At 46.9% G+C, this 25000-nt stretch overlaps 1 protein-coding gene across 1 annotated transcript in view; it reads right to left on the bottom strand.

Annotated features, from left to right (window-relative positions):
* LOC128523968 (E3 ubiquitin-protein ligase SH3RF3-like) overlaps positions 1 to 25000 on the bottom strand; it is a 75773-nt gene that overhangs the window by 10471 nt on the left and 40302 nt on the right. Inside the window, exons 2-5 of the mRNA XM_053496212.1 lie at positions 21812 to 22087; positions 12343 to 12438; positions 992 to 1282; positions 812 to 909 (exon numbers count right to left, since the gene is read on the bottom strand). Coding sequence (XP_053352187.1) covers positions 812 to 909; positions 992 to 1282; positions 12343 to 12438; positions 21812 to 22087 — 761 coding nt within the window. The remainder of the gene's footprint in view (positions 1 to 811; positions 910 to 991; positions 1283 to 12342; positions 12439 to 21811; positions 22088 to 25000) is intronic.

Raw genomic sequence — 25000 nt, 5'->3', positions numbered from 1 at the left:
CCCAGAGTGCTGGTGTGAGGGAGAGTTCACACCGCGACACAAAAACAAGAAAATGATGAAAATGATGAAATAGGAAGTGAGATGAGGAACCTGGAAGTAGAAGCAGACCCAGGAGGGGGTGAGTTCTGTGCAGAAGGAGACCCCCTGCTGTCAAATATATACATTGACTGAGTCAGCATTACCATGGAAACCACCTGAACACACTGACTGGCTTCACATGAAGGAAACTTTAACACGGTGCAAAGCATGAAATTAGATTTCTGTCCCACACATACAGTAGAGTATAATTATTATATAAATAATAAATCACAGTCCTAACAAGCTGTGATGTGCTCAGACAGTGACAGGCCTCAGGTCTCTGTAGAGCTGGACACACTGAGACGGTGCTCTGGGCAGTGAGACGGGTCCCGTCTGAGGTCTGTCTGAGGAATCTTTACAATCGGAGAGTTTATTAAGGACACGGAGTCGTCACGGGTTGTGTACGCTTTCTCATTTCACAACACCGCTGGGGGGCTATTAATGACCCCCCCCATGTACAGGAAGCAGTGACCAAATAAGGAAAGTGTAAAACAGAGATATCAAGCAGAGTGTGGAATACGAACAGTAATCAATAGTGTGGAGAACACAAAGGATCAGAGAGCGCAGAAAACCCACGGGTCAGAGTGTGGAAAACGAAAAGGGTCATTCAAGGAGAGCAGGTGGTGATGGTCCTGCCCTCAACTCTGTTAAATATAAACTAGTTATTGAACTGAAATAGTGATTTTTCTGTGGCAGTTGTGATGTAAAAGTCAAACAGCATGTAAACTCTCACATGTTTAGAGGAAGCTGAACTTTAGCCGCAGCGAGAAGCTCTCCAGACGTCGGAGTCACTCGGGGCTGCACTGCTGCTCCGGCGTTAAACGACGAGTCCTGGACAAGAAGGAATTATCTGACTGAATTAATGAAAAACACAACCCCCCCCCCCCCCCCCCCCCCCCACACACACACACACCTGTGAGGTTGGAGCACTGGAGCTGAGATGCGCGTACTCTCCGACCCTCGCTCTCGGATCAGATGCGTTGATTTCCATGGAGTGGCGGTTGTTATTAGCGAGCGCTGTGCGCTGCGTCACACTCAGGGCCGTGAACGAGTGACGCTTCTTTGCATTCTTCTTTCCTTCTGCGCGTTGCCGTGGGGCGTCACCATGGCCCTCGCCGAGACACGATGCTGGGGTTTCTGAGTCAGCACTGGGCCCCGGGGCCGGTTTATCCATCTCCATCAGCTGCTTGGCTGCTTCGTTCAGCTGAGAGAGAGAGGGGGGGGGGGGGGGGGGGGAGGGGGGGGAGGAGAGAGAGAGAGAGAGAGAGAGATGAACTAGAGACAGATTCGACTTGTGCTGACCCTGTAAAATTAATGAAGTGACAATATGTTAAAGTATTAAATACTGAAAGTGCTGTTTAACACGGAATATAAAAAGAACACTAGTGTGTGTGTGTGTGTGTATTTGAGGATTTAAATGAAATTTATTTTATTGAAATTGTCCCATTTAATATTAATAAGTTACAGTGGTGCAAAAAGTATTTAGTCAGCCACAAGACCTGTAAGTTCTTCTTTAAGAGGCTCCTCTGTTCTCCACTCGTTACCTGTATTAATAGCATCTGTTATCAGTATAAAAGACACCTGTCCACAACCTCAAACAGTCACACTCCAAACTCCACTAGCCCAAGACCAAAGAGCTGTCAAAGGACACCAGAAACTAAACTGTAGACCTGTTCTAATCAAATAAACTGTGGGACAATTATTAGAAAATAAAAGACACACAAGACCATTGATTATCTCCCTCCATCTGGGGCTCCACGCAAGATCTCACCCCGTGGGGTCAAAATGATCACAAGAACTGTGAGCAAAAATCCCAGAACCACACGGGGGGACCTAGTGAAGGACCTGCAGAGAGCTGAGACCAAAGTAACAAAGGCTACCATCAGTAACACACTGCACCACCAGGGACTCCAATCTATAGAATAAGATCACTGTCAAAAATATTTGTGCGAAAAAAAAAGATTTGTGTGTAATTCTGTCTTTTGTCTGAGTTGGATTCCAAAATCTACGGCCGCGACAGTTTACAGATACGAGATTTTGTGTGTTTGTTACAATACAACTCTGAAATATACAAAACGTTTTTACAACCCCTCTGTTTCACGAACGAATTGCGAAATCACGCCTACGAATACTGTGTGTTAAACCGCTGTCAAAAATACGTCATCAAGACCACATGCACAGACATTACTATCCGAGGGAAGAGGAGTCGATTCGGCGCATGCTCCCCGCTACGTTTTAAACTCCTAAAATCTTACCTACTATAGTTAAAACATCTCTGTAATTTTACTTCTCTTAAACATGTCCGAATCTGTGGGAAAAAAAACGTACCTGAGACGATGAGAGAGCGCTCGACTGCTGGTTTAAAACGTGGCGGTGAGCATGCACCGGATCGACTCCTCTTCCCTCGGATAGTAATGTCTGTGCATGTGGCCGTGATGACGTATTTTTGTATGTCATGTATTTGTTAACGAGTTTTGTATATTTCAGAGTTGTGTTGTAACAAACACACAAAATCTCGTATCTGTAAACTGTCGTGGCCGTAGATTTTGGAATCAAACTCAGACAAAAGACAGAATTAAACACAAATCTTTTTTACGCACGAATATTTTTGACAGTGATCTTATTCCATACAAATCCTGCAGTGCCAGACATGTCCCCCTGCTTAAGCCAGTACATGTCCAGGCCCGTCTGAAGTTTGCTAGAGAGCATCTGGATGATCCAGAAGAGGATTGGGAGAATGGTAAAAACTCAACTTCTTGTGTTTGGAGGAGAAATAATTCTGAGTTGCATCCAAAGAACACCATACCTACTGTGAAGCATGGGGGTGGAAACATCAGGTTTTTGGGCTGTTTTTCTGCAAAGGGACCAGGACGACTGATCCGTGTAAATGAAGGAATGTATAGGGCCGTGTATCGTGAGATTTTGAGTGAAAACCTCCTTCCATCAGCAAGGGCATTAAAGATGAAACGTGGCTGGGTCATCACTGCTCTAGAGGAGATCTGCATGGAGGAACGGGACAAAATACCAGCAACAGTGTGTGAAGACCTTTTGAAGACTTACAGGAAACGTTTGACCTCCGTCACTGCCAACAAAGGGGATGTAACAAAGTATTGAGATTAAATTTTGTTGTTGACCAAATACTTATTTTTCACCATAATGCAAATAAATTCTTTAAAAATCCTACAATGTGATTTTCTTGATTTTTTTTCCTTATGTTGTCTCTCATAGTTGAGGTATACCCATGATGAACATTACAGGCCTCTCATCTTTCTTAGTGGGAGAACTTGTACAACTGGTGGCTGAATAAATACTTTTTTGCCCCACTGTATGAGATGACTCAATCTTTCATGTTTGCTTTATTCTTGATAAAATTTTCAGTTTAATGTATTTTATTGTGGAAAGTTAACTATAATGTGAGACTGACATCAGACAAGTGATATTTTAGACTGAGAAATAAACTTAAGTCCAGGTATAAGATCAGTGACTGCACAACAGAGTAAAAAAATTCAATACAAATTTTAAATGAATGCTCAAATACATGTAACCTCCATCACTGACCTCCATCATTAACCTCCATCACTGACCTCCATCACTGACCTCCATCACTGACCTCCATCATTAACCTCCATCACTGACCTCCATCACTGACCTCCATCATTAACCTCCATCACTGACCTCCATCACTGACCTCCATCATTAACCTCCATCACTGACCTCCATCACTGACCTCCATCATTAACCTCCATCACTGACCTCCATCACTAACCTCCATCACTGACCTCCATCATTAACCTCCATCACTGACCTCCATCACTGACCTCCATCATTGACCTCCATCACTGACCTCCATCACTGACCTCCATCACTAACCTCCATCACTGACCTCCATCATTAACCTCCATCACTGACCTCCATCACTGACCTCCATCATTGACCTCCATCACTGACCTCCATCACTGACCTCCATCACTGACCTCCATCATTAACCTCCATCACTGACCTCCATCACTGACCTCCATCACTGACCTCCATCATTAACCTCCATCACTGACCTCCATCACTGACCTCCATCATTAACCTCCATCACTGACCTCCATCACTAACCTCCATCACTGACCTCCATCATTAACCTCCATCACTGACCTCCATCACTGACCTCCATCACTAACCTCCATCACTGACCTCCATCATTAACCTCCATCACTGACCTCCATCACTGACCTCCATCACTAACCTCCATCACTGACCTCCATCATTAACCTCCATCACTGACCTCCATCATTAACCTCCATCACTGACCTCCATCACTGACCTCCATCATTGACCTCCATCACTGACCTCCATCATTAACCTCCATCACTGACCTCCATCACTGACCTCCATCATTGACCTCCATCACTAACCTCCATCACTGACCTCCATCACTGACCTCCATCACTGACCTCCATCATTAACCTCCATCATTAACCTCCATCACTGACCTCCATCACTGACCTCCATCACTGACCTCCATCATTAACCTCCATCACTGACCTCCATCACTGACCTCCATCACTGACCTCCATCACTGACCTCCATCACTGACCTCCATCATTAACCTCCATCACTGACCTCCATCACTGACCTCCATCATTAACCTCCATCACTGACCTCCATCACTGACCTCCATCATTAACCTCCATCACTGACCTCCATCACTGACCTCCATCATTAACCTCCATCACTGACCTCCATCACTGACCTCCATCACTGACCTCCATTATAGTGTTTGTGTTTATAGTGTCTGTGTTTATAGTGTCTGTGTTTATAGTGTCTGGGGTTCAAACAGGCCAGTTCGTTTATTACTCCTGTTGTGACATTAAATAAGAACAGCCCCTCCCCTAGCTTGTTGCTGAGCTTGGCTCAGGAGGGGCGTGGCTCAGCAGTAACTCATCTGCATAAAATAAATAATAAATAAAATTGAGACCTAATGGTACAAACGTACAGAAGCTGATTTGTAGCCTAGATTGTAGATTCATGTCTCTACTCGATGACAGTCTCAGACGAACACGTCAGTGATTCTGTCTGTAGTTCGATGCCCACAAGCCCTCACAGAGACGGCTGGGATGTGATGAGGTCTGTGCAGACAGAGTAAGACCTGACAGATGGACTGTAGCAGAGGCTTTAGTTCAGGAACAAATACAAAGCTGAACCCTGAAACTCTGAAACACTCAAACGCTAAAACATGGAGCAAAACTGAACTAGACTGCACCAGCAGGGGGCACTGTAATCTCAGGGGCAGAAGAGACACGTACAGGTGTAGGATTTGGAAATCTGGGAAATAACTCTTGCTCTGCGCATAACAGGAACCCTGACACACAGACGCTCGGACCCTGTTCCCTGAGACCTGTCTGTGAGCGAGGAGAAAAGCTAATGTCTAATCTCTGTAAGGTCTGGAATCCTCAGAGGGCAATAAAATCCCACACATGTTGAGTTAATGTTGTGTGACCCGCTTCAGCTTGACCAGGGCGTCCAGTCATGTGTCAGTGAGCCTGTGGGACCGCGCCTCGCACCCAGACAGGGCGGCCGTGGATCGTGCTCTCGTCCTATAAACTGGCCTAGTGTGAATAACTCTGAGATTACAGCAAGACAAGTCTGGGATTATTAATAATTAACTCAATTTATTGTTTCATAAATCCAATAACTGTAGACTTACTGCACGATACAGCTGGAGAACTGAATAATTACTGCCTGATAGATCTGTGAGAAATGAAGAATATCTGTGATTACTCTTGGAGAAGTGTGTGTGTGTGTGTGTGTGTGTGTGTGTGTGTGAGTCAGTGTTCAGGATTAATGAGGTTCAGCTTCAGGGGAAGTTCAGCACATTTATCACACACCCTCCTGCCACGTCACGGGCAGCTTCTCATTTAACTGCTTCACACACAACTGTACAGAGAGACATTACACTGAAAACGTCTTTATAACAAAATCATCCAGAATTAAAGAAAAAAAAACTATTTAAAAACAAAGAAACAATAACTTACAGTTTGTAATACAGATGATAAGGAATCAAATGTCTGCTTCATGTTGTATTTAAACACGTGATGATTACATCTTGGTGCTGTATGTAGTGTACAGCGCGAGGCGAGGTTAGCGTTCTACCAGAGGACACGCGCGTCGAGTCTCAGTGTTACATCAGCTCTGTTCCTCCTCTCGCTCCTCTGATCACCGTCAGATAAACGTGTGTCAAGATGCCTCGGACTCAGGAGGGGGAATAAACACCCAATCCAAAATCCATTTCTAATCTGTGCTGCATTTGTTCCTGAATGAAATACGATCACGCCTCTGTTCATGGGGGATGTTTACTTATTCACACGGCTTCACTTCACTCGTAGAATCTTTTACGGAATCGATAAGAGGAAAATACTGTACGACTCATTTCAGAGCGACGGACAAACACTGCTACACCTACGACTGCGTGGCCACTACCAACTCCACCGCCATCATCAAGTTTGCTGACGACACTGTCGTGGTGGGCCTGATCACCAACAACGATGAAACGGCCTACCTAGAGGAGATTGGAAATCTGGAGAACTGGTGCCAGAGGAACAATCTCCTCCTGAACGTCAGCAAGACAAAGAAGCTGATTGTGGACTTTTGTACAAAGCAGGTGAGGAACTACCAGACCCCCATCATCAACAGGAGCCCAGTGGAGAGAGTGGACAGCTTTAGATACCTCGGTGTTCACATCACGCAGGACCTGTCATGGTCCTGTCACATCAACACCGTGGCAAAAAAGGCCTGGCAGCGTCTCTACCACCTCAGGCGCTTGAGAGACTTCAGACTGCCCTCCAAGGTGCTCAGGAATTTCTACTGCTGCACCATAGAGAGCATCCTGATGGGAAACATCTCAACCTGGTTCGGGAACAGCACCATGCAGGACAGACGAGCTCTACAGAGGGTGGTGCGATCAGCTGAGCGCATCATCCACACCGAGCTCCCTGACCTGCACTTGATCTACAGCAGGCGGTGCTGGACCAAGGCCAGGAAGATGGTGAAGGACCTCAGCCACACAACAATGGACTGTTCACTCTGTCGAGGTCTGGGAAGCGATTCCGCTCCCTGAAGGCCAACACAGAGAGACTGAGGAGGAGCTTCTTCCCGCAGGCGATACGGTCTCTCAATCACAATCACAACACAGGACTAATAACATCTTTTTAACATCCAACACTGACTGGACAATCATGGACACTATGGACACATTCATACACACTCGCACTACATATTTATATTTTCCTTCCTGGACACTTGAATAAGTCACTTTTTAATCCATATTTACACACTCAGTCACTTCCAAATTTTTACAAATTTCATTTTTTTTTCTTCTATATTTCTATATTTTGTAGTATTTTTATTATGTTCTTATTTGTACAGTATATTTTACTAGTTAAGTTTTTTACGTATAAGTTTTTATTTTTAAGGTCACTGGCGGTCGTATAAGCATCTCACTGCATATCGTACTGTGTATGACTGTGTATGTGACGAATAAAATTTGAATTTGAAATGACTATTTACTCATTAAAGGATGACACGCTGTAGTTAATCCATGTACAGATAGAGGCAGGGCCATAAGTTATGGAACGCAGCGTCTGGCGTCTGTACCACTGCATAGGAAATGAAACACTCAAGATCTGAGCGGAGTCAAGACACACAGCTTTAATTCAAGGGCTCTGACTGAAGTGTGGCATCAACCATTCAGGAATCAGATCCACACACACACACACAAGTTGGATCACGTGTGTTATATCATCTAATGTACTAAGCACTGACACTGGAGACTCCTTACTCTGTACACTTCCCATCAGACACACAGATCATCCTGCATTAACTCACTCACTCTCACTCATCATCTATACCACCTCATCCTATATACAGGGTCACAGGGGGCGGAGCCTATCCCAGGAAACTGACGGAACGAGGACGGGGTGCCAAGCCACTGAAGGAGACACACACACACACACAGTTATTAGCATGTCTTTGGGAGGAAAAAGGAGGAAACCCACCAAGCATGGGGAGAACATTCAAGCTCCACACACACACAGACGAGAATCGAACCCGGACCCTAAAGGTGCAAGGCGACCATACTAACCACTACCGCACTGCCACAATGTTACACGGGTTGTGCGATGTACACGTCCCTGTTACCATGGTGACCATGAGATATTAGAATGAGTGCATTAATACACTGAGCTGCTGTTCTGACCAATCAGATTTGAGAATGCAGCAGCCCCAGAGTGTACGCTTAGATAATTATTACATACGGACTGAACAACCTGCGCTGGGACAACGCTATAATTATAGAGGCCTGAACTTTTAACATCAGGGTTCAGAAAGTTCAGTCTTAGAAATGTTACCACCCAGTAACACTCAGGGCAGTAACACTGAGAGGGCAATAACACTCAGGGCAGTAACACCAAGAGGGCAATAACACTCAGGGCAGTAACACTCAGGGCAGGAACACAAAGAGGGCAGTAACACTGAGAGGGCAGTAACACCAGGAGGGCAGTAACACTGAGAGGGCAGTTACACTCAGGGTAGTAACACTGAGAGGGCAGTAACACTGAGAGGGCAGTAACACCAGGAGGGCAGTAACACTCAGGGCAGTAACACTCAGGGCAGGAACACAAAGAGGGCAGTAACACTGAGAGGGCAGTAACACTCAGGGCAGTAACACCAAGAGGGCAGTAACACTGAGAGGGCAGTAACACTCAGGGCAGTAACACCAAGAGGGCAGTAACACTGAGAGGGCAGTAACACTCAGGGCAGTAACACCAGGAGGGCAGTAACACCGAGAGGGCAGTAACACCAAGAGGGCAGTAACAATGAGAGGGCAGTAACACTGAGAGGGCAGTAACACTTAGGGCAGTAACACTCAGGGCAGTAACACTCAGGGCAGTAACACTAAGAGGGCAGTAAAACTTAGGGCAGTAACACTGAGAAGGCAGTAACACTAAGAGGGCAGTAACACTCAGGGCATTAACACTGAGAAGGCAGTAACACCAAGAGGGCAGTAACACCCAGGGCAGTAACACTCAGGGCAGTAACACCAAAAGGGCAGTAACACTCAGGGCAGTAACACCAGGAGGGCAGTAACACTCAGGGCAGTAACACAGAGAGGGCAGTAACACTCAGGGCAGTAACACTGAGAGGGCAGTAACACTCAGGGCAGTAACACTAAGAGGGCAGTAACACCAGGAGGGCAGTAACACTCAGGGCAGTAACACCAAGAGGGCAGTAACACTGAGAGGGCAGTAACACTCAGGGCAGTAACACCAGGAGGGCAGTAACACTGAGAGGGCAGTAACACTCAGGGCAGTAACACCAGGAGGGCAGTAACACCGAGAGGGCAGAAACACCAGGAGGGCAGTAACACTGAGAGGGCAGTAACACTGAGAGGGCAGTAACACCGAGAGGGCAGTAACACTCAGGGCAGTAACACCAAGAGGGCAGTAATACCCAGGGCAGTAACACCAGGAGGGCGGTAACACTCAGGGCAGTAACACAGAGAGGGCAGTAACACCAGGAGGGCAGTAACACTCAGGGCAGTAACACAGAGAGGGCAGTAACACTCAGGGCAGTAACACTGAGAGGGCAGTAACACTCAGGGCAGTAACACCAAGAGGGCAGTAACACTGAGAGGGCAGTAACACTCAGGGCAGTAACACCAAGAGGGCAGTAACACTGAGAGGGCAGTAACACTCAGGGCAGTAACACCAGGAGGGCAGTAACACCGAGAGGGCAGTAACACCAAGAGGGCAGTAACAATGAGAGGGCAGTAACACTGAGAGGGCAGTAACACTTAGGGCAGTAACACTCAGGGCAGTAACACTCAGGGCAGTAACACTAAGAGGGCAGTAACACTCAGGGCAGTAACACTGAGAAGGCAGTAACACTAAGAGGGCAGTAACACTCAGGGCATTAACACTGAGAAGGCAGTAACACCAAGAGGGCAGTAATACCCAGGGCAGTAACACTCAGGGCAGTAACACCAAAAGGGCAGTAACACTCAGGGCAGTAACACCAGGAGGGCAGTAACACTCAGGGCAGTAACACAGAGAGGGCAGTAACACTCAGGGCAGTAACACTGAGAGGGCAGTAACACTCAGGGCAGTAACACTAAGAGGGCAGTAACACCAGGAGGGCAGTAACACTCAGGGCAGTAACACCAAGAGGGCAGTAACACTGAGAGGGCAGTAACACTCAGGGCAGTAACACCAGGAGGGCAGTAACACTGAGAAGGCAGTAACACTCAGGGCAGTAACACCAGGAGGGCAGTAACACCGAGAGGGCAGTAACACCAGGAGGGCAGTAACACTGAGAGGGCAGTAACACTGAGAGGGCAGTAACACCGAGAGGGCAGTAACACTCAGGGCAGTAACACTAAGAGGGCAGTAACACTCAGGGCAGTAACACTGAGAGGGCAGTAACACCAAGAGGGCAGTAACACCCAGGGCAGTAACACTCAGGGCAGTAACACCAAAAGGGCAGTAACACTCAGGGCAGTAACACCAGGAGGGCAGTAACACTCAGGGCAGTAACACAAAGAGGGCAGTAACACTCAGGGCAGTAACACTGAGAGGGCAGTAACACTCAGGGCAGTAACACTGAGAGGGCAGTAACACCAGGAGGGCAGTAACACTCAGGGCAGTAACACCAAGAGGGCAGTAACACCAAGAGGGCAGTAACACTCAGGGCAGTAACACCAAGAGGGCAGTAACACTCAGGGCAGTAACACTCAGGGCAGTAACACCGAGAGGGCAGTAACACCGAGAGGGCAGTAAAACCAGGAGGGCAGTAACACTGAGAGGGCAGTAACACTTAGGGCAGTAACACTCAGGGCAGTAACACTCAGGGCAGTAACACTAAGAGGGCAGTAACACTCAGGGCAGTAACACTGAGAAGGCAGTAACACTAAGAGGGCAGTAACACTCAGGGCATTAACACTGAGAAGGCAGTAACACCAAGAGGGCAGTAATACCCAGGGCAGTAACACCAGGAGGGCGGTAACACTCAGGGCAGTAACACAGAGAGGGCAGTAACACCAGGAGGGCAGTAACACTCAGGGCAGTAACACAGAGAGGGCAGTAACACTCAGGGCAGTAACACTGAGAGGGCAGTAACACTCAGGGCAGTAACACTGAGAGGGCAGTAACACCAGGAGGGCAGTAACACTCAGGGCAGTAACACCAAGAGGGCAGTAACACTCAGGGCAGTAACACCAAGAGGGCAGTAACACTCAGGGCAGTAACACTCAGGGCAGTAACACCGAGAGGGCAGTAACACCGAGAGGGCAGTAACACAGAGAGGGCATTAACACCAAGCGGGCAGTAACACCAAGCGGGCAGTAACACTCAGGCCAGTAACACTCAGGGCAGTAACACCAAGCGGGCAGTAACACTCAGGGCAGTAACACCGAAAGGGCAGAAACACTCAGGGCAGTAACACCAGGAGGGCAGTAACACTCAGGGCAGTAACACAGAGAGGGCAGTAACACTGAGAAGGCAGTAACACTCAGGGCAATAACACTCAGGGCAGTAACACCAGGAGGGCAGTAACACAGAGAGGGCAGTAACACTGAGGGGGCAGTAAAACTCAGGGCAGTAACACTGAGAAGGCAGTAACACCAAAAGGGCAGTAACACTCAGGGCAGTAACACCAAAAGGGCAGTAACACTCAGGGCAGTAACACCAGGAGGGCAGTAACACTCAGGGCAGTAACACAGGGAGGGCAGTAACACTGAGAAGGCAGTAACACTCAGGGCAGTAACACCAAAAGGGCAGAAACACTCAGGGTAGTAACACCAAGAGGGCAGTAACACCAGGAGGGCATTAACACTCAGGGCATTAACACCAGGAGGGCAGTAACACTCAGGGCAGTAAGACCAGGAGGGCAGTAACACTCAGGGCAGTAAGACCAGGAGGGCAGTAACACTCAGGGCAGTAACACTGAAAGGGCAGTAACACCAAGAGGGCAGTAACACCAGGAGAGCAGTAACACCAAGAGGGCAGTAACACTCAGGGCAGTAACACCAAGAGGGCAGTAACACTCAGGGCCGTAACATCAAGAAGGCAATAACACTCAGAACTTCTCGCCCCCCGGCTGCTTCATTTAACATACTGAGTGTTTATTCCTACGTAGTCCAGTATAGTTCCCATGATCACCTGATAAACACACACACACACACACACACACACACACACACACACGAGTGGTCGCGGTACTCACCTCTACGTACAGGATGGGAAAAATGCCGATTTTATCTCCCAGCATGCCTTCTGCCCAGTTCTCATCCACTCGCCGAATCACCGTCAGAATTTCATCCTGGAGAAGGAACGAGCATTAGATGAGCTGCAGTGTTACAGAGGACTGAACTCCTCCTCCTCTACACCCAGTGTGTGTGTGTAACACTAATGCTAATGCTAGGCTAATGCTAGGCTAATGCTAGGCTAAGGCCGAGACCTGTTTCCATGTGGAGTTTTGCTTTAAGAACTTCTTGTTATGTCTAATAAAATCACATGGACATTTAAACCCCGCCTCCGACACACAGTGTATATTAATATGCAGAAACCGAACTCGTGACATTAGACTCATGATCTGTTTTGTTTCCAGTTTCCCTGCAGGTGCTCGGGGCAGGAGGCCACGCCCACAGGTGACCTGATCAGGATCGCTGACATCGGCTCGATCTTCACTCTGTGTCCCGCCTGCTGAAAGCTGATTGGCTGGAGTGACCTGGCTCCACCATAGACCGCTTTATCCTGTCTACAGGGTCACGAAGGGCGGAGCTTAACCACTACACCGCCGCGCTGCCCCCAGCTCGAACAGATCAGCACAAACGCGTATTTAAACATGACACAACCCAAAATTATTGACCACGCCCCTAAACACAACGAGTCCGGTCACGCGTAAGGTTTGTGAGACCAGAAATCCTCCGACTAGTTCAGGGAAATACGTTCTGCACATTATGCAAATGAAACTGGGCGGAGCTAAACAATCATGTAATTAAAGTGGATTTTAAAAATCCAGATGATCTCAGGGCAGTAGCACCAGGAGCTCGATGAGGAACCATGCTTTTGACATTTTGTTTGTTTCACTAAAAAGACGAATTATAGTTTTATTAATAATAATCTGTTCAGAGAGTGTCGGGTTGGGACGGAAGAAGGGATTTAAATTTGCTTTATGCAGAAAGACGACGGGAAAAGAGTAAAAATTAAAGACGAGACGTTTGATGGATCTTCACTCGTGAACTTTCGATCATAAATTCCTGAAGCTGAAGTCCATTTCTAACTCCTTATTTTAATATTCAATTCATAACAGACTGGAGTCAGACTTCCTGTTGAACAGACCTAATGTAGTGTGTGTAGCTCTTACAGCTGAGGTGTGTGTGTGTGTGTGTGTGTGTGTGTGTGTGTGTGTGCGCTTGCATATAAACCGAGCCAAACAGATGGCAGGAAACAAGATTTGATTTGATTTGATCCAAGAGCGCGCACACAAGGCTTTTTCTGTTCTCTCTCTCTCTTACACACACACTCACACACACACACACACTCACACACACACACACACACACACACACACACACACACACCTGCGCTAAAGACTCTGTGTCTGTGAGCTAATCAATCATCCCACCTCTTTTCTCCTCTTTTTTTCGATTTCTTGGCTCATCTGCTCCACACTGACTCAGAAAACACACACACACACACACACACACACACACACACACACACACACTCGCTCTCTCTCTCTTTCCAGTGTTACCAGTACGTCATTCACTGTTTTAATCAGCTCTCTCTGTCTGTCAATCATGAGTGTGTACATGGGGACAGTCATGTCTGTGTGTGTGTGTTTGTGTGTGTGTGTGTGTGTCCTCCTGTCCCCTCCGTCCAGCGTTCCGTCTGGGTCCTGGGCGTGGCACAGGGCCTTCACACGAGATTTTGCTACATTTATACGATCGCCGCCAAACTGAGCCAAAATAAACTCAATACCAGATCTGAAAACCCAACAGGACAAGTCTTACATTATTTAAGGACATTATAATGATGTTTGGGACAATAAAACCTGTCCAGTCTGCACAAGTCCTCCTACTATGGATCCAAGCGTACTGTCGTGTCATTTCCCTGAATTTCTCTCCAAAATGTCAGTAAAGCTGTGGCTTTCTACAAACTGCTTCATTCCACAAGTTATCTTATAACGGTATGTCCCCTGTCTGTACCCTGTCTGTCCCCTGTCTGTCCCCTGTCTGTACCCTGTCTGTCCCCTGTCTGTCCCCTGTCTGTACCCACTGTGTCCAGTGTGTTTTTGGTGCTCCTGGGCGACAATGGTGCATGTCCTTGGACCCGATCATCGCTACTACTACTACTATTATTATTATTATTGTTGTTGTTATTATTATTATTTTTATTATTATTATTATATTGTTATTATTGTTATTATTATTGTTATTATTATTGTTATTATTATTGTTGTTGTTGTTATTATTATTATTATTATTATTATTGGTATTATTGTTTTTATTATTATTATTATTATTATTATTATTATTGAAATTATTATTATTATTATCATTATTGTTATAATTTTTATTATTATTATCATTATTATTATTATTATTGGTATTATTATTATTGTTGTTGTTGTCATTATTATTATTGTTATTATTATTATTATTATAATTATTATTGGTACTATTATTATTGGTATTATTATTATTATTATTGTTATTATTATTATTGTTATTATTATTGGTATTATTGGTACTATTATTATTGTTATTATTATTATTATTGGTATTATTATTATTATTATTATTATTATTGGTATTATTATTATTGGTATTATTATTATTATTATTGGATTATTATTATTATTATTATTATTATTATTGTTATTATTGGTATTATTATTATTGGTATTATTATTATTATTATTATTATTATTATTATTATTGGTATTATTATTATTGGTGTTATTATTATTATTATTGGTATTATTATTATTATTATTATTATTGGTACTATTATTGTTATTATTATTATTGGTACTATTATTATTGGTGTTATTATTATTATTATTGGTATTATTATTATTATTATTATTATTATTATTGGTATTATTATTATTATTATTATTATTGGTACTATTATTATTATTATTATTATTGGTACTATTATTATTGGTGTTATTATTATTATTATTGGTATTATTATTATTATTATTATTATTGGTATTATTATTATGCCTTCACAGTATCTTTTACAGAAAACTTAAAAAAAACTAAATTGAGGTCATAACCTGCTCTTTTCTCTTCGTAATCTCTAACACTCTCCTGAGAAACCAACACACTAATGGTTTAAACGATAAACTGACCAGCTGCTCATCTGCGCCCCCTACAGCTCAGTGTAATAAGTGCAGAACTAGGTATTTAACAGAGTTACTGTATAATTAATATCAGTCTCTTAAAGACATCCGACTGTAAAACCCTCCTGATGACCCTCTTGTCCTTACAAAAGCTGTATTCTGTACCAGTTCTAAAGTTCTGTTAAAGTATCTATTAATAATAATGTGTTTACATCAACACGATATGGTGCAAGAACTCTGTGCTAGTTTCTAGTTATTGCTCATTGCTAGTGGAGTTTGTGATTGTTAGATGCAGACCTTTTTATTTACCACGGGAATTCACCACTGTTTTCATTATCGGAGTGTACATTCCACCTAGCGCTAATGCTAAGGAAGCGCTATGGGAACTGTATACAAAGATCAGTGAACTGCAAAATACACACCCGGATGGACTGTTTATTGTTGCTGGAGATTTCAACCATGCAAATCTCAAGTCAGTGCTTCCTAGATTCCATCAGTATGTGGATTTTGCAACGAGAGGGAAAAACACGCTGGATCTTGTTTACACAAACATCCCCGGCGCATATCGGGCAGAGCCCCGCCCCCACCTCGGCTACTCAGACCACATCTCTGTTATGCTAATTCCAGCATACAGACCACTCGTCAGGCGCTCAAAACCGGTTCTGAAGCAGGTGAGAACCTGGCCTGCAGGAGCCATCTCTGCTCTTCAGGACTGTTTTGAGTGCACTGACTGGAACATGTTTAGGGAGGCTGCAACTTACGGCGACTTCACTGACTTGGAGGAGTACACGTCATCAGTGACCAGCTACATCAACAAGTGCACCGATGACGTCACTGTCTCCAAGAGCATCATCTCACGACCCAACCAGAAACCGTGGATTACTGCGGAAGTGCGTGCACTTCTGAGGACCAGAGACTCTGCCTTCAAAGCGGGAGACAAGGTGGCCCTCAGAACAGCAAGGGCCAAACTTTCTCGGGCCATCAGAGAGGCAAAGCGCGCACACGCCCAGAAAATCCACAATCACTTCAGGGACAGCGGTGACACACGGCGCATGTGGCAGGGCTTACAAGCCATCACAAACTACAGGGCGACATCACCTGCCTGTGACAGTGACGGCTCCCTCCCAGATGCGCTGAACAACTTTTATGCTCGGTTTGACAGGCAGAACAACGTGGCGGCGAGGAAGACCACCCCTCCTCCGAACGACCAGGTGCTGTGTCTCACTACAGCTGAGGTGAGGAAAACTCTACGCAGAGTCAACCCACGTAAAGCTGCTGGACCAGACAACATCCCAGGCAGAGTGCTCAGAGAATGTGCTGAACAGCTGGCAGATGTTCTCACCGACATCTTTAACATCTCTCTGAGCAGCGCCGTCGTTCCCACGTGCTTCAAGGCCACCACCATCGTCCCCGTGCCCAAGAAGTCTACTGTGTCCTGTCTCAATGACTACCGTCCCGTTGCACTCACACCCACCATCATGAAGTGCTTCGAGCGGCTCGTCATGAGACACATAAAGACCCTGCTGCCCTCCTCACTGGACCCACTGCAATTTGCGTACCGTCCTAACCGCTCAACGGACGACGCCATCTCCACTACACTCCATCTTGCCCTCACACACCTTGACAAGAAGGACACATATGTTCGAATGCTGTACATAGATTTCAGCTCAGCATTCAACACTATCATCCCCCAACAACTGATTGGGAAGCTGAACCTGTTGGGCCTGAACACCTCCCTCTGCAACTGGATCCTGGACTTTCTGACCGGTAGGCCTCAGTCAGTACGGATCGGGAACTGCACCTCCAGCACCACCACACTGAGCACTGGGGCCCCACAAGGCTGTGTGCTCAGTCCCCTGCTGTTCACACTGCTGACTCACGACTGTGTAGCAACACACAGTTCGAACCACATCATTAAGTTCGCTGATGACACAACCGTGGTGGGTCTCATTAGCAAGAACGACGAGTCAGCGTACAGAGAGGAAGTGCAGAGGCTAACAGACTGGTGTAAAGACAACAACCTGTCTCTAAATGTTGACAAGACAAAGGAGATGGTTGTTGACTTTAGGAGGACACGAGGCGACCATTCTCCGCTGAGCATCAACGGCTCCTCTGTGGGAATCGTCGAAAGCACCAAATTCCTGGGTGTCCACCTAGAGAAGGACCTCAGCTGGTCCCTCAACACCAGCTCCCTACAGAAGAAAGCCCAACAGCGTCTCTTCTTTCTGAGAAGACTGAGGAAGGCCCAGCTTCCACCACCGATCCTGACCACCTTCTATAGAGGAACTATCGAGAGCATCCTGAGCGGCTGCATCACTGTCTGGTTTGGGAATTGTGCCATATCGGATCGCAAAACCCTACAACGGATAGTGAGGACAGCGGAGAAGATCATCGGGGCCTCTCTCCCCTCTATTGAAGACATCTACACCACACGCTGCATCCGCAAAGCCACCAGCATTGTGGCTGATCGGACACACCCCTCTCACATACACTTCACACTCCTGCCATCTGGAAAAAGGTACCGAAGCATTCGGGCACACACATCCAGACTGTGCAACAGCTTTTTTCCACAAGCCATCCGTCTCCTCAACAAAAAGGGACTGGACTGATAAACACAAACACACTCACACACACACAAACACAAACATTATCACACAGCTTAACTCAACTACCTCAAAATATTGAGACTGGACTGACTAATCAACACAAGTGCAGACACACTGACCTACACCACCAAATTATCGTACACACCAACCTGTAAATGCTTCACTGTTTTTAACAATCTTTTTGCACAATGATCATTACTGGACTACATTTTTGCACTAATTCCTCAAATCTTGCTGCTGTTTTAAGGAATGTTTATGTTTACCCACTACCTCAACACCATATTTTATGTTCGGTTATGTCGTGGTTGCGCACTGTCACTTTGTTGTTGCTCTTGTTTGCACATTTGCACGTGCACTTTATGTTGTCTATAAAAATGTTACTTAGCTAGTTAGTTATTGTTAATTTATGTTGTAATTTATGTTAGGTCTCTCTGTCCTGTCTCTGCTAGCCAGTTAACTAGGCCTCTTGGTTAGCTAGTTTAGTTGTCTCTGTTAATTTATGTTGTAAATTTATGTTGCATGTAGCACCTTGGTCCTGGAGGAACGTTGTTTCGTTTCACTGTGTACTAACTGTATATGGTTGTAATGACAATAAAGCCTACTTGAACTTGAGTTGAACTTGAACTTGAACACTGAGACGCTGTCGAGAGTTTAAATGTTACCTCTCCTACAAAGGCATGATCTTTATGTTCTCTCTCTCTCTCTCACTCTCTCCCTCTCTCTCTTCCCCTCTCCCCCTCCCCTCTCTATTCCTCTCTCTCTATTCCTCTCTCTCCCTCTCTATCCTCTCCCCCTCTCTCTCTCTTTCTATTCCTCTCCCTCTCTCCCTCTCACTTCCTCTCCCTCTATCTCTATTCCTCTTCCTCTCTCTCTTTCTCTCCCTCTCTCTCTTTCTCTCCCTCTCTCTCTATTCCTCTCCCTCTCTCTCTCCCTCTCTCTCTCTCTCCTTCCCTGTCTCTCCCCCCACTCTCTCTCTCTCTCTCTCCCCCTCTCTCTCCTTCCCTCTCTCTCTCTCTCTCTCTCTCTCGTTCCCTCTTTCTCTTTCTCTCCCTCTCTCTCTATTCCTCTTCCTCTCTCTCTCCCTCTCCCTCTCTCATTCCCTCTCTCTCCCCCTCTCTCTCCTTCCCTCTCTCTCTCGTTCCCTCTCTCTCTCTCTCTCTCTCTCTCTCGTTCCCTCTCTCTCCCCCCACTCTCTCTCTCTCTCTCTCGTTCCCTCTCTCTCCCCCTCTCTCTCTCTCTCTCTCGTTCCCTCTCTCTCTCTCTCTCTCTCTCTATCTCGTGTATGAATGGTCTCTGTGCTTCACAGAATCCAGCTGCCCTTTTCCTGCATCCGCTTCCTCCAGAGAGCAAGCACCTCTTCCAACAACACACACACACACACACACACACACACACACAGGCCACAGAAGAAGCGGAGTGTTTTTGAAGTGGAGATGAGGAGGTGTGGAATACAGATCAGACGTTCCCACGGCGAGTGTGTCTTAGCCGCGCTGCTGCACCGTGGACACGCCGGGGTTCCACACACATCACACACTTTCCCAACGAGACTCCATCAGTCTCCAGCCCCTGACTGATCGACTAAGAGTACAGGAGTGTCCCGGGACGTGACCTTCGAACCTGGAGGTCTCGGTTGAGTTCCACGCTGCTGTTCCCCTCGACTATGGGTTAATAATAATAAACCTATAAACAGACTCTGGTGTTAAGATGAAAGTCTAGATTTAATTCATTATTAATTAGAATGATCCACTAAAGCCACATGAAGGAAAGTGAATACTGAGAGCTGAATGCAGAGAGACGCTGTGGAACTGATCCTTAACCACTGTGGATCAGCAGATCCTCACACACCACACTGCACGTCCTGAGCTGCTGGAGACTAAACCCTGCTGTATACTTTTAAGGGTTTTATTACGACCGAATACACTTTCAGACTCGAGGCCTGCCGCGGCTCTGACACGCTGTGATGTCGCTCAGCCTCAGACGGAGCGCGAGCCGAATACAGCTGAAAATGAGGGTGTGGATCACTACAGAGAGACTGAACTCATCACTATCAGGGCATGTTGTAGTCACATGACACAGCGCCACCTGTAGGTGCTACTCCACACTGTTAGAGGACTGCAGGAAGTCTGTAGCCCAGTCTGTACCGAGAGTCCAGTTAGAGACCAAGAGACATACGGCGGAGCATAACACACAGGGCAAGGCGGGGAACCCGGGGCATGTGGGGGAACCGGGGCATGTGGGGGAACCGGGGCATGTGGGGGAACCGGGGCATGTGGGGAAAACTGGGGCATGTGGGGGAAACTGGGGCATGTGGGGGAACCGGGGCATGTGGGGGAACCGGGGCATGTGGGGGAACCGGGGCATGTGGAGGAACTGGGGCATGTGGGGGAAACTGGGGCATGTGGGGGAACTGGGGCATGTGGGGGAACTGGGGCATGTGGGGGAACTGGGGCATGTGGTGGAAACTGGGGCATGTGGGGGAAACTGGGGCATGTGGGGGAACCGGGGCATGTGGGGGAACCGGGGCATGTGGGGGAACCGGGGCATGTGGGGGAAACTGGGGAATGTGGGGGAACTGGGGCATGTTGGGGTCTGTACAGGGACAAACTGCCACAGCTGGTCTCTTGGCAACTCAGAGAAATCAGGTATTTAAGTACCTGTAAGCCACGCCCCCACTCCCTTTGATTCTCCACCTATTTAAATACCTGTAAGCCACGCCCCCACTCCCTTTGATTCTCCACCTATTTAAATACCTGTAAGCCACGCCCCCACTCCCTTTGATTCTCCACCTATTTAAATACCTGTAAGCCACGCCCCCACTCCCTTTGATTCTCCACCTATTTAAATACCTGTAAGCCACGCCCCCACTCCCTTTGATTCTTCACCTATTTAAGTACCTGTAAGCCACGCCCCCACTCCCTTTGATTCTCCACCTATTTAAGTACCTGTAAGCCACGCCCCCACTCCCTTTGATTCTCCACCTATTTAAATACCTGTAAGCCACGCCCCCACTCCCTTTGATTCTCCACCTATTTAAATACCTGTAAGCCACGCCCCCACTCCCTTTGATTCTCCACCTATTTAAATACCTGTAAGCCACGCCCCCACTCCCTTTGATTCTTCACCTATTTAAGTACCTGTAAGCCACGCCCCCACTCCCTTTAATTCTCCACCTATTTAAGTACCTGTAAGCCACGCCCCCACTCCCTTTGATTCTCCACCTATTTAAATACCTGTAAGCCACGCCCCCACTCCCTTTGATTCTCCACCTATTTAAATACCTGTAAGCCACGCCCCCACTCCCTTAGATTCTCCACCTATTTAAATACCTGTAAGCCACGCCCCCACTCCCTTTGATTCTCCACCTATTTAAATACCTGTAAGCCACGCCCCCACTCCCTTTGATTCTCCTCCTATTTAAATACCTGTAAGCCACGCCCCCACTCCCTTTGATTCTCCACCTATTTAAATACCTGTGCGCCACGCCCCCACTCCCTTTGATTCTCCACCTATTTAAATACCTGTAAGCCACGCCCCCACTCCCTTTGATTCTCCACCTATTTAAATACCTGTAAGCCACGCCCCCACTCCCTTTGATTCTCCACCTATTTAAATACCTGTAAGCCACGCCCCCACTCCCTTTGATTCTCCACCTATTTAAATACCTGTAAGCCACGCCCCCACTCCCTTTGATTCTGTACCAGCAGGAGTAGCAGGAGGTCAGTAGAGCGTACCTTTGTGAAGGAGAGACAGTCCTTGTCTTGCTCCTTGTCCTTCATCTCGAAGTCGTAAAGCGCTTTCCCTTGCGGCGGCGTCTGCGACAGCGGCCTGATGCACTGCACGTAGCTGGCCGGCAGGAAGCCGTGGCTCCCGTTCAGCTCCCCGTGGAACCAGTTCTCATCCACTTTCCGTCGCAGGATGATGATGTCACCCTTGTTGAACTTGAGGTCTCCGGGCTCCTTGCCCTCGTAGGTGTAGAGCGCCTTTCCACAGGGGAGCTGGGGGACATTCTGGAGAGGACGAGACGAACACCAAGATCATCATGAGACAAAAACAATCACACAAAGTCGGGTTACTCGTATGGAATCACAGCGAGAGGACATCAGCAGGAGGAGAGACACGGTGTCCCCCTCTACTACATTCTTACACTCTTCACTTCTTTCTTTTTCTGCAGTATAATTTTTACCTCTTTTTCCTTCTCTCGTGATTTATGATAATGCAGCATTATTTTGACAAATGTGAGCAGTGTGTGTGTGTGTGTGTGTGTGTGTGTGTGAACTTCTTTACAATAATAATGTGAGAGAATGGTATGCATCACCTTTCTCTCAGATTTAAGTGCCATCATGCCTGTGTAATGAGCCAGTGTGTGTGTGTGTGTGTGTGTGTGTGTGTGTGTGTGTGTGTGTTTCATGCCACCTTTGCCTCTGGAATAATGGATCATTACTGCTGCTGCTTTTCTCTCCCTCTCCTTTGTTTTTTCTCCTCTTTCTCATCTTATTCTTTATCTCTCTCTCTCTCTCTCTCTCTCCTTCTCTCCTCTCCCTAACACTTTACTAACATTCATCCTTCTAGCTTTCATTCCATCTCTCTCTCTCTCTCTCTCTGGACCATGTCCCATTCGTCTCCCAAAGTGAAAGAGAGAGAAACAGTCATAATCTTGAATATTTAAGTGATCTGAGAATCTGAGTTCATCCTGATTCAATGGGAGTTTTTACACACACACACACACACACACACACACACACACACACACACACACACACACACACACAGGCAGTACTCATGCAGCCTTCGAAGGTGGCAATAATGCAACACACTGAAAGCCCCTCTGGTAAAGACCAGGAAACAGTCCGGGGTGGAAGAGCAGCTGCGCCGTGTCTCTCAGTGTGGAAAGTGAGGTGGTGAATCTCATTTGGTTAGATCCCTGAGGCCACGCCCCCATTCCACACCATCAGACCAGGAGGTTAAAACCTGCTGAGGATCCGGTCTGATACAGGAGCAGCGACGTGAGCAGGAGGACTGAAACCTTAGACCACAGCGGGAGGACGAGGAGGACAAGGAAGACGAGGAGGACGGGGAGGACGGGGAGGACGAGGAGGACAAGGAGTATGGGGAGGACGGGGAGGACGAGGAGGACAAGGAGGATGGGGAGGACGAGGAGGACGAGAAGGACAAGGAAGACGGGGAGGATGGGGAGGACGAGGAGGACACTTCAGACACCACGTCTCTCAGTCCAGAGGAAAAAACTAGCAAGTAATACGTTTTCGAGAACATTCAGACCTACTGATGTACACTTGGCTTTAAAGATCTGCAAAACAACAGCTGGACTGATATGTGATGACATCATCCAGGGGATTAAACTCAAGATTTAAAGGGTATTTTTCAGAATGTGTTACTTGATAACAGAGAGGAAAAAATCTCTCATCATCCTGGAACTAAACAGAGCGAGTGAAGAGCCTGTGATCTCCACACACACACACACACACACACACACACACACACACACACACTCCTCACCACCCACATGAGAGTTAAAAAAAGTCTCATGTGATGTGAACACGTCTCGCACCACAGAAGAAGCTGCAAAATACACAGGCTGGACTCAGAGAGAGAGCGAGAGAGCGAGAGAGAGAGAGAGAGTGAGAGAGAGAGAGCGAGAGAGAGAGAGAGAGAGAGAGAGAGAGAGAGAGAGAGAGAGAGAGAGAGCGAGAGCGCGAGAGAGAGCGAGAGAGAGAGAGCGAGAGAGAGAGAGAGGGAGAGAGAGCATTAGTAAAGTCTTTTTATCTGTTAAACGAGTGCGGCTTCATCCTGCGCTCTGATTGGTCAGAAGGTGTTGATTAATTCTCTGTAACAGCAGCTCTGACACAGCGCAGGGTTCGAATGCGGTATGGTTTCTATAGTAACAGCTCGTTCTCGGTGATGTGTTCAGGTCATATTGAACTACAGACTAAGAGCCGAACAACACCGCGAACCATTTAACACTCTCACTGGGGGAACTGGGAACACTGGGGGCCATGAAATCAACAGCTAACTGAACTGAAACACAATCTCATGAGCAACGAACACAAATATGAGAAAGGAAATAAACAGATCAGATGGGTGCGTAGCGCCCCCCGGGGGACAGGCCTGGAAGAACACCAGTTTAAAAATGGTGCCTGGGGTCTGTGACACAGAGACAGGGACGGATCTGGACATAGAAACTGGAACTGGACCAGTCCAGGTTATAGTGACCTGGTTAGGATGCAGTATGGGTGTTGGGCCGGGACTGGGCCGGGACGTGGGGCAGGAGACGCCGGAGAGGTCGGAGAGGTCGGAGAGGTCGGAGAGAGAGAGAGAGCCTAAGCCTTGGTCAATTTGACTGAAGAATGGGGTTGAAAAAGAGTTCCTGTCATCCTACACACACACACACACACACACACACACACACATCAGCTCCTCAGCCTTACACAAAGAAAGAAGCTCCACTGCATTATTAATGCACACAAGGGGATCGATGAAGGGGATCAATGTGTGTGTTTTTGCCTAAATGTGTGTTTGTGCCTGGACATTTGCATGTGTGTGTGTGTGTGTGTGTGTGTGTGTGTGTGTGTGTAGTGCCTCCACCATGTTTAATGATGATGTGCTGTAGAACCTGAGCCCTTCCTTTCCTTCTCCATCTTCTTCTCTTCCTATCATTCTTTCTGCTCTGTGTTTCTGTGTTTACACTCACGGCGTCTCTCAAAGCAAGTCAGGAACATGGTGTTGGACCTGCACAAGGCTGGAATGGACTACAAGACCATCAGCTAGAAGCTTGGTGAGAAGGAGACAACTGCTGGAGCTAATATTTACAAATGGATAAAATACAAAGTAACCATTAATGGCCCTATATGCAGGATTTCACCTCATGGAGTAAGAATAATCATGAGGAACATGAGGGACCAGCC

This window comes from Clarias gariepinus, chromosome 5 (genome assembly GCF_024256425.1).
Source record: "Clarias gariepinus isolate MV-2021 ecotype Netherlands chromosome 5, CGAR_prim_01v2, whole genome shotgun sequence".
Lineage (NCBI taxonomy): Eukaryota > Metazoa > Chordata > Actinopteri > Siluriformes > Clariidae > Clarias > Clarias gariepinus.
This window is presented reverse-complemented; position numbering and strand designations above follow the sequence as displayed.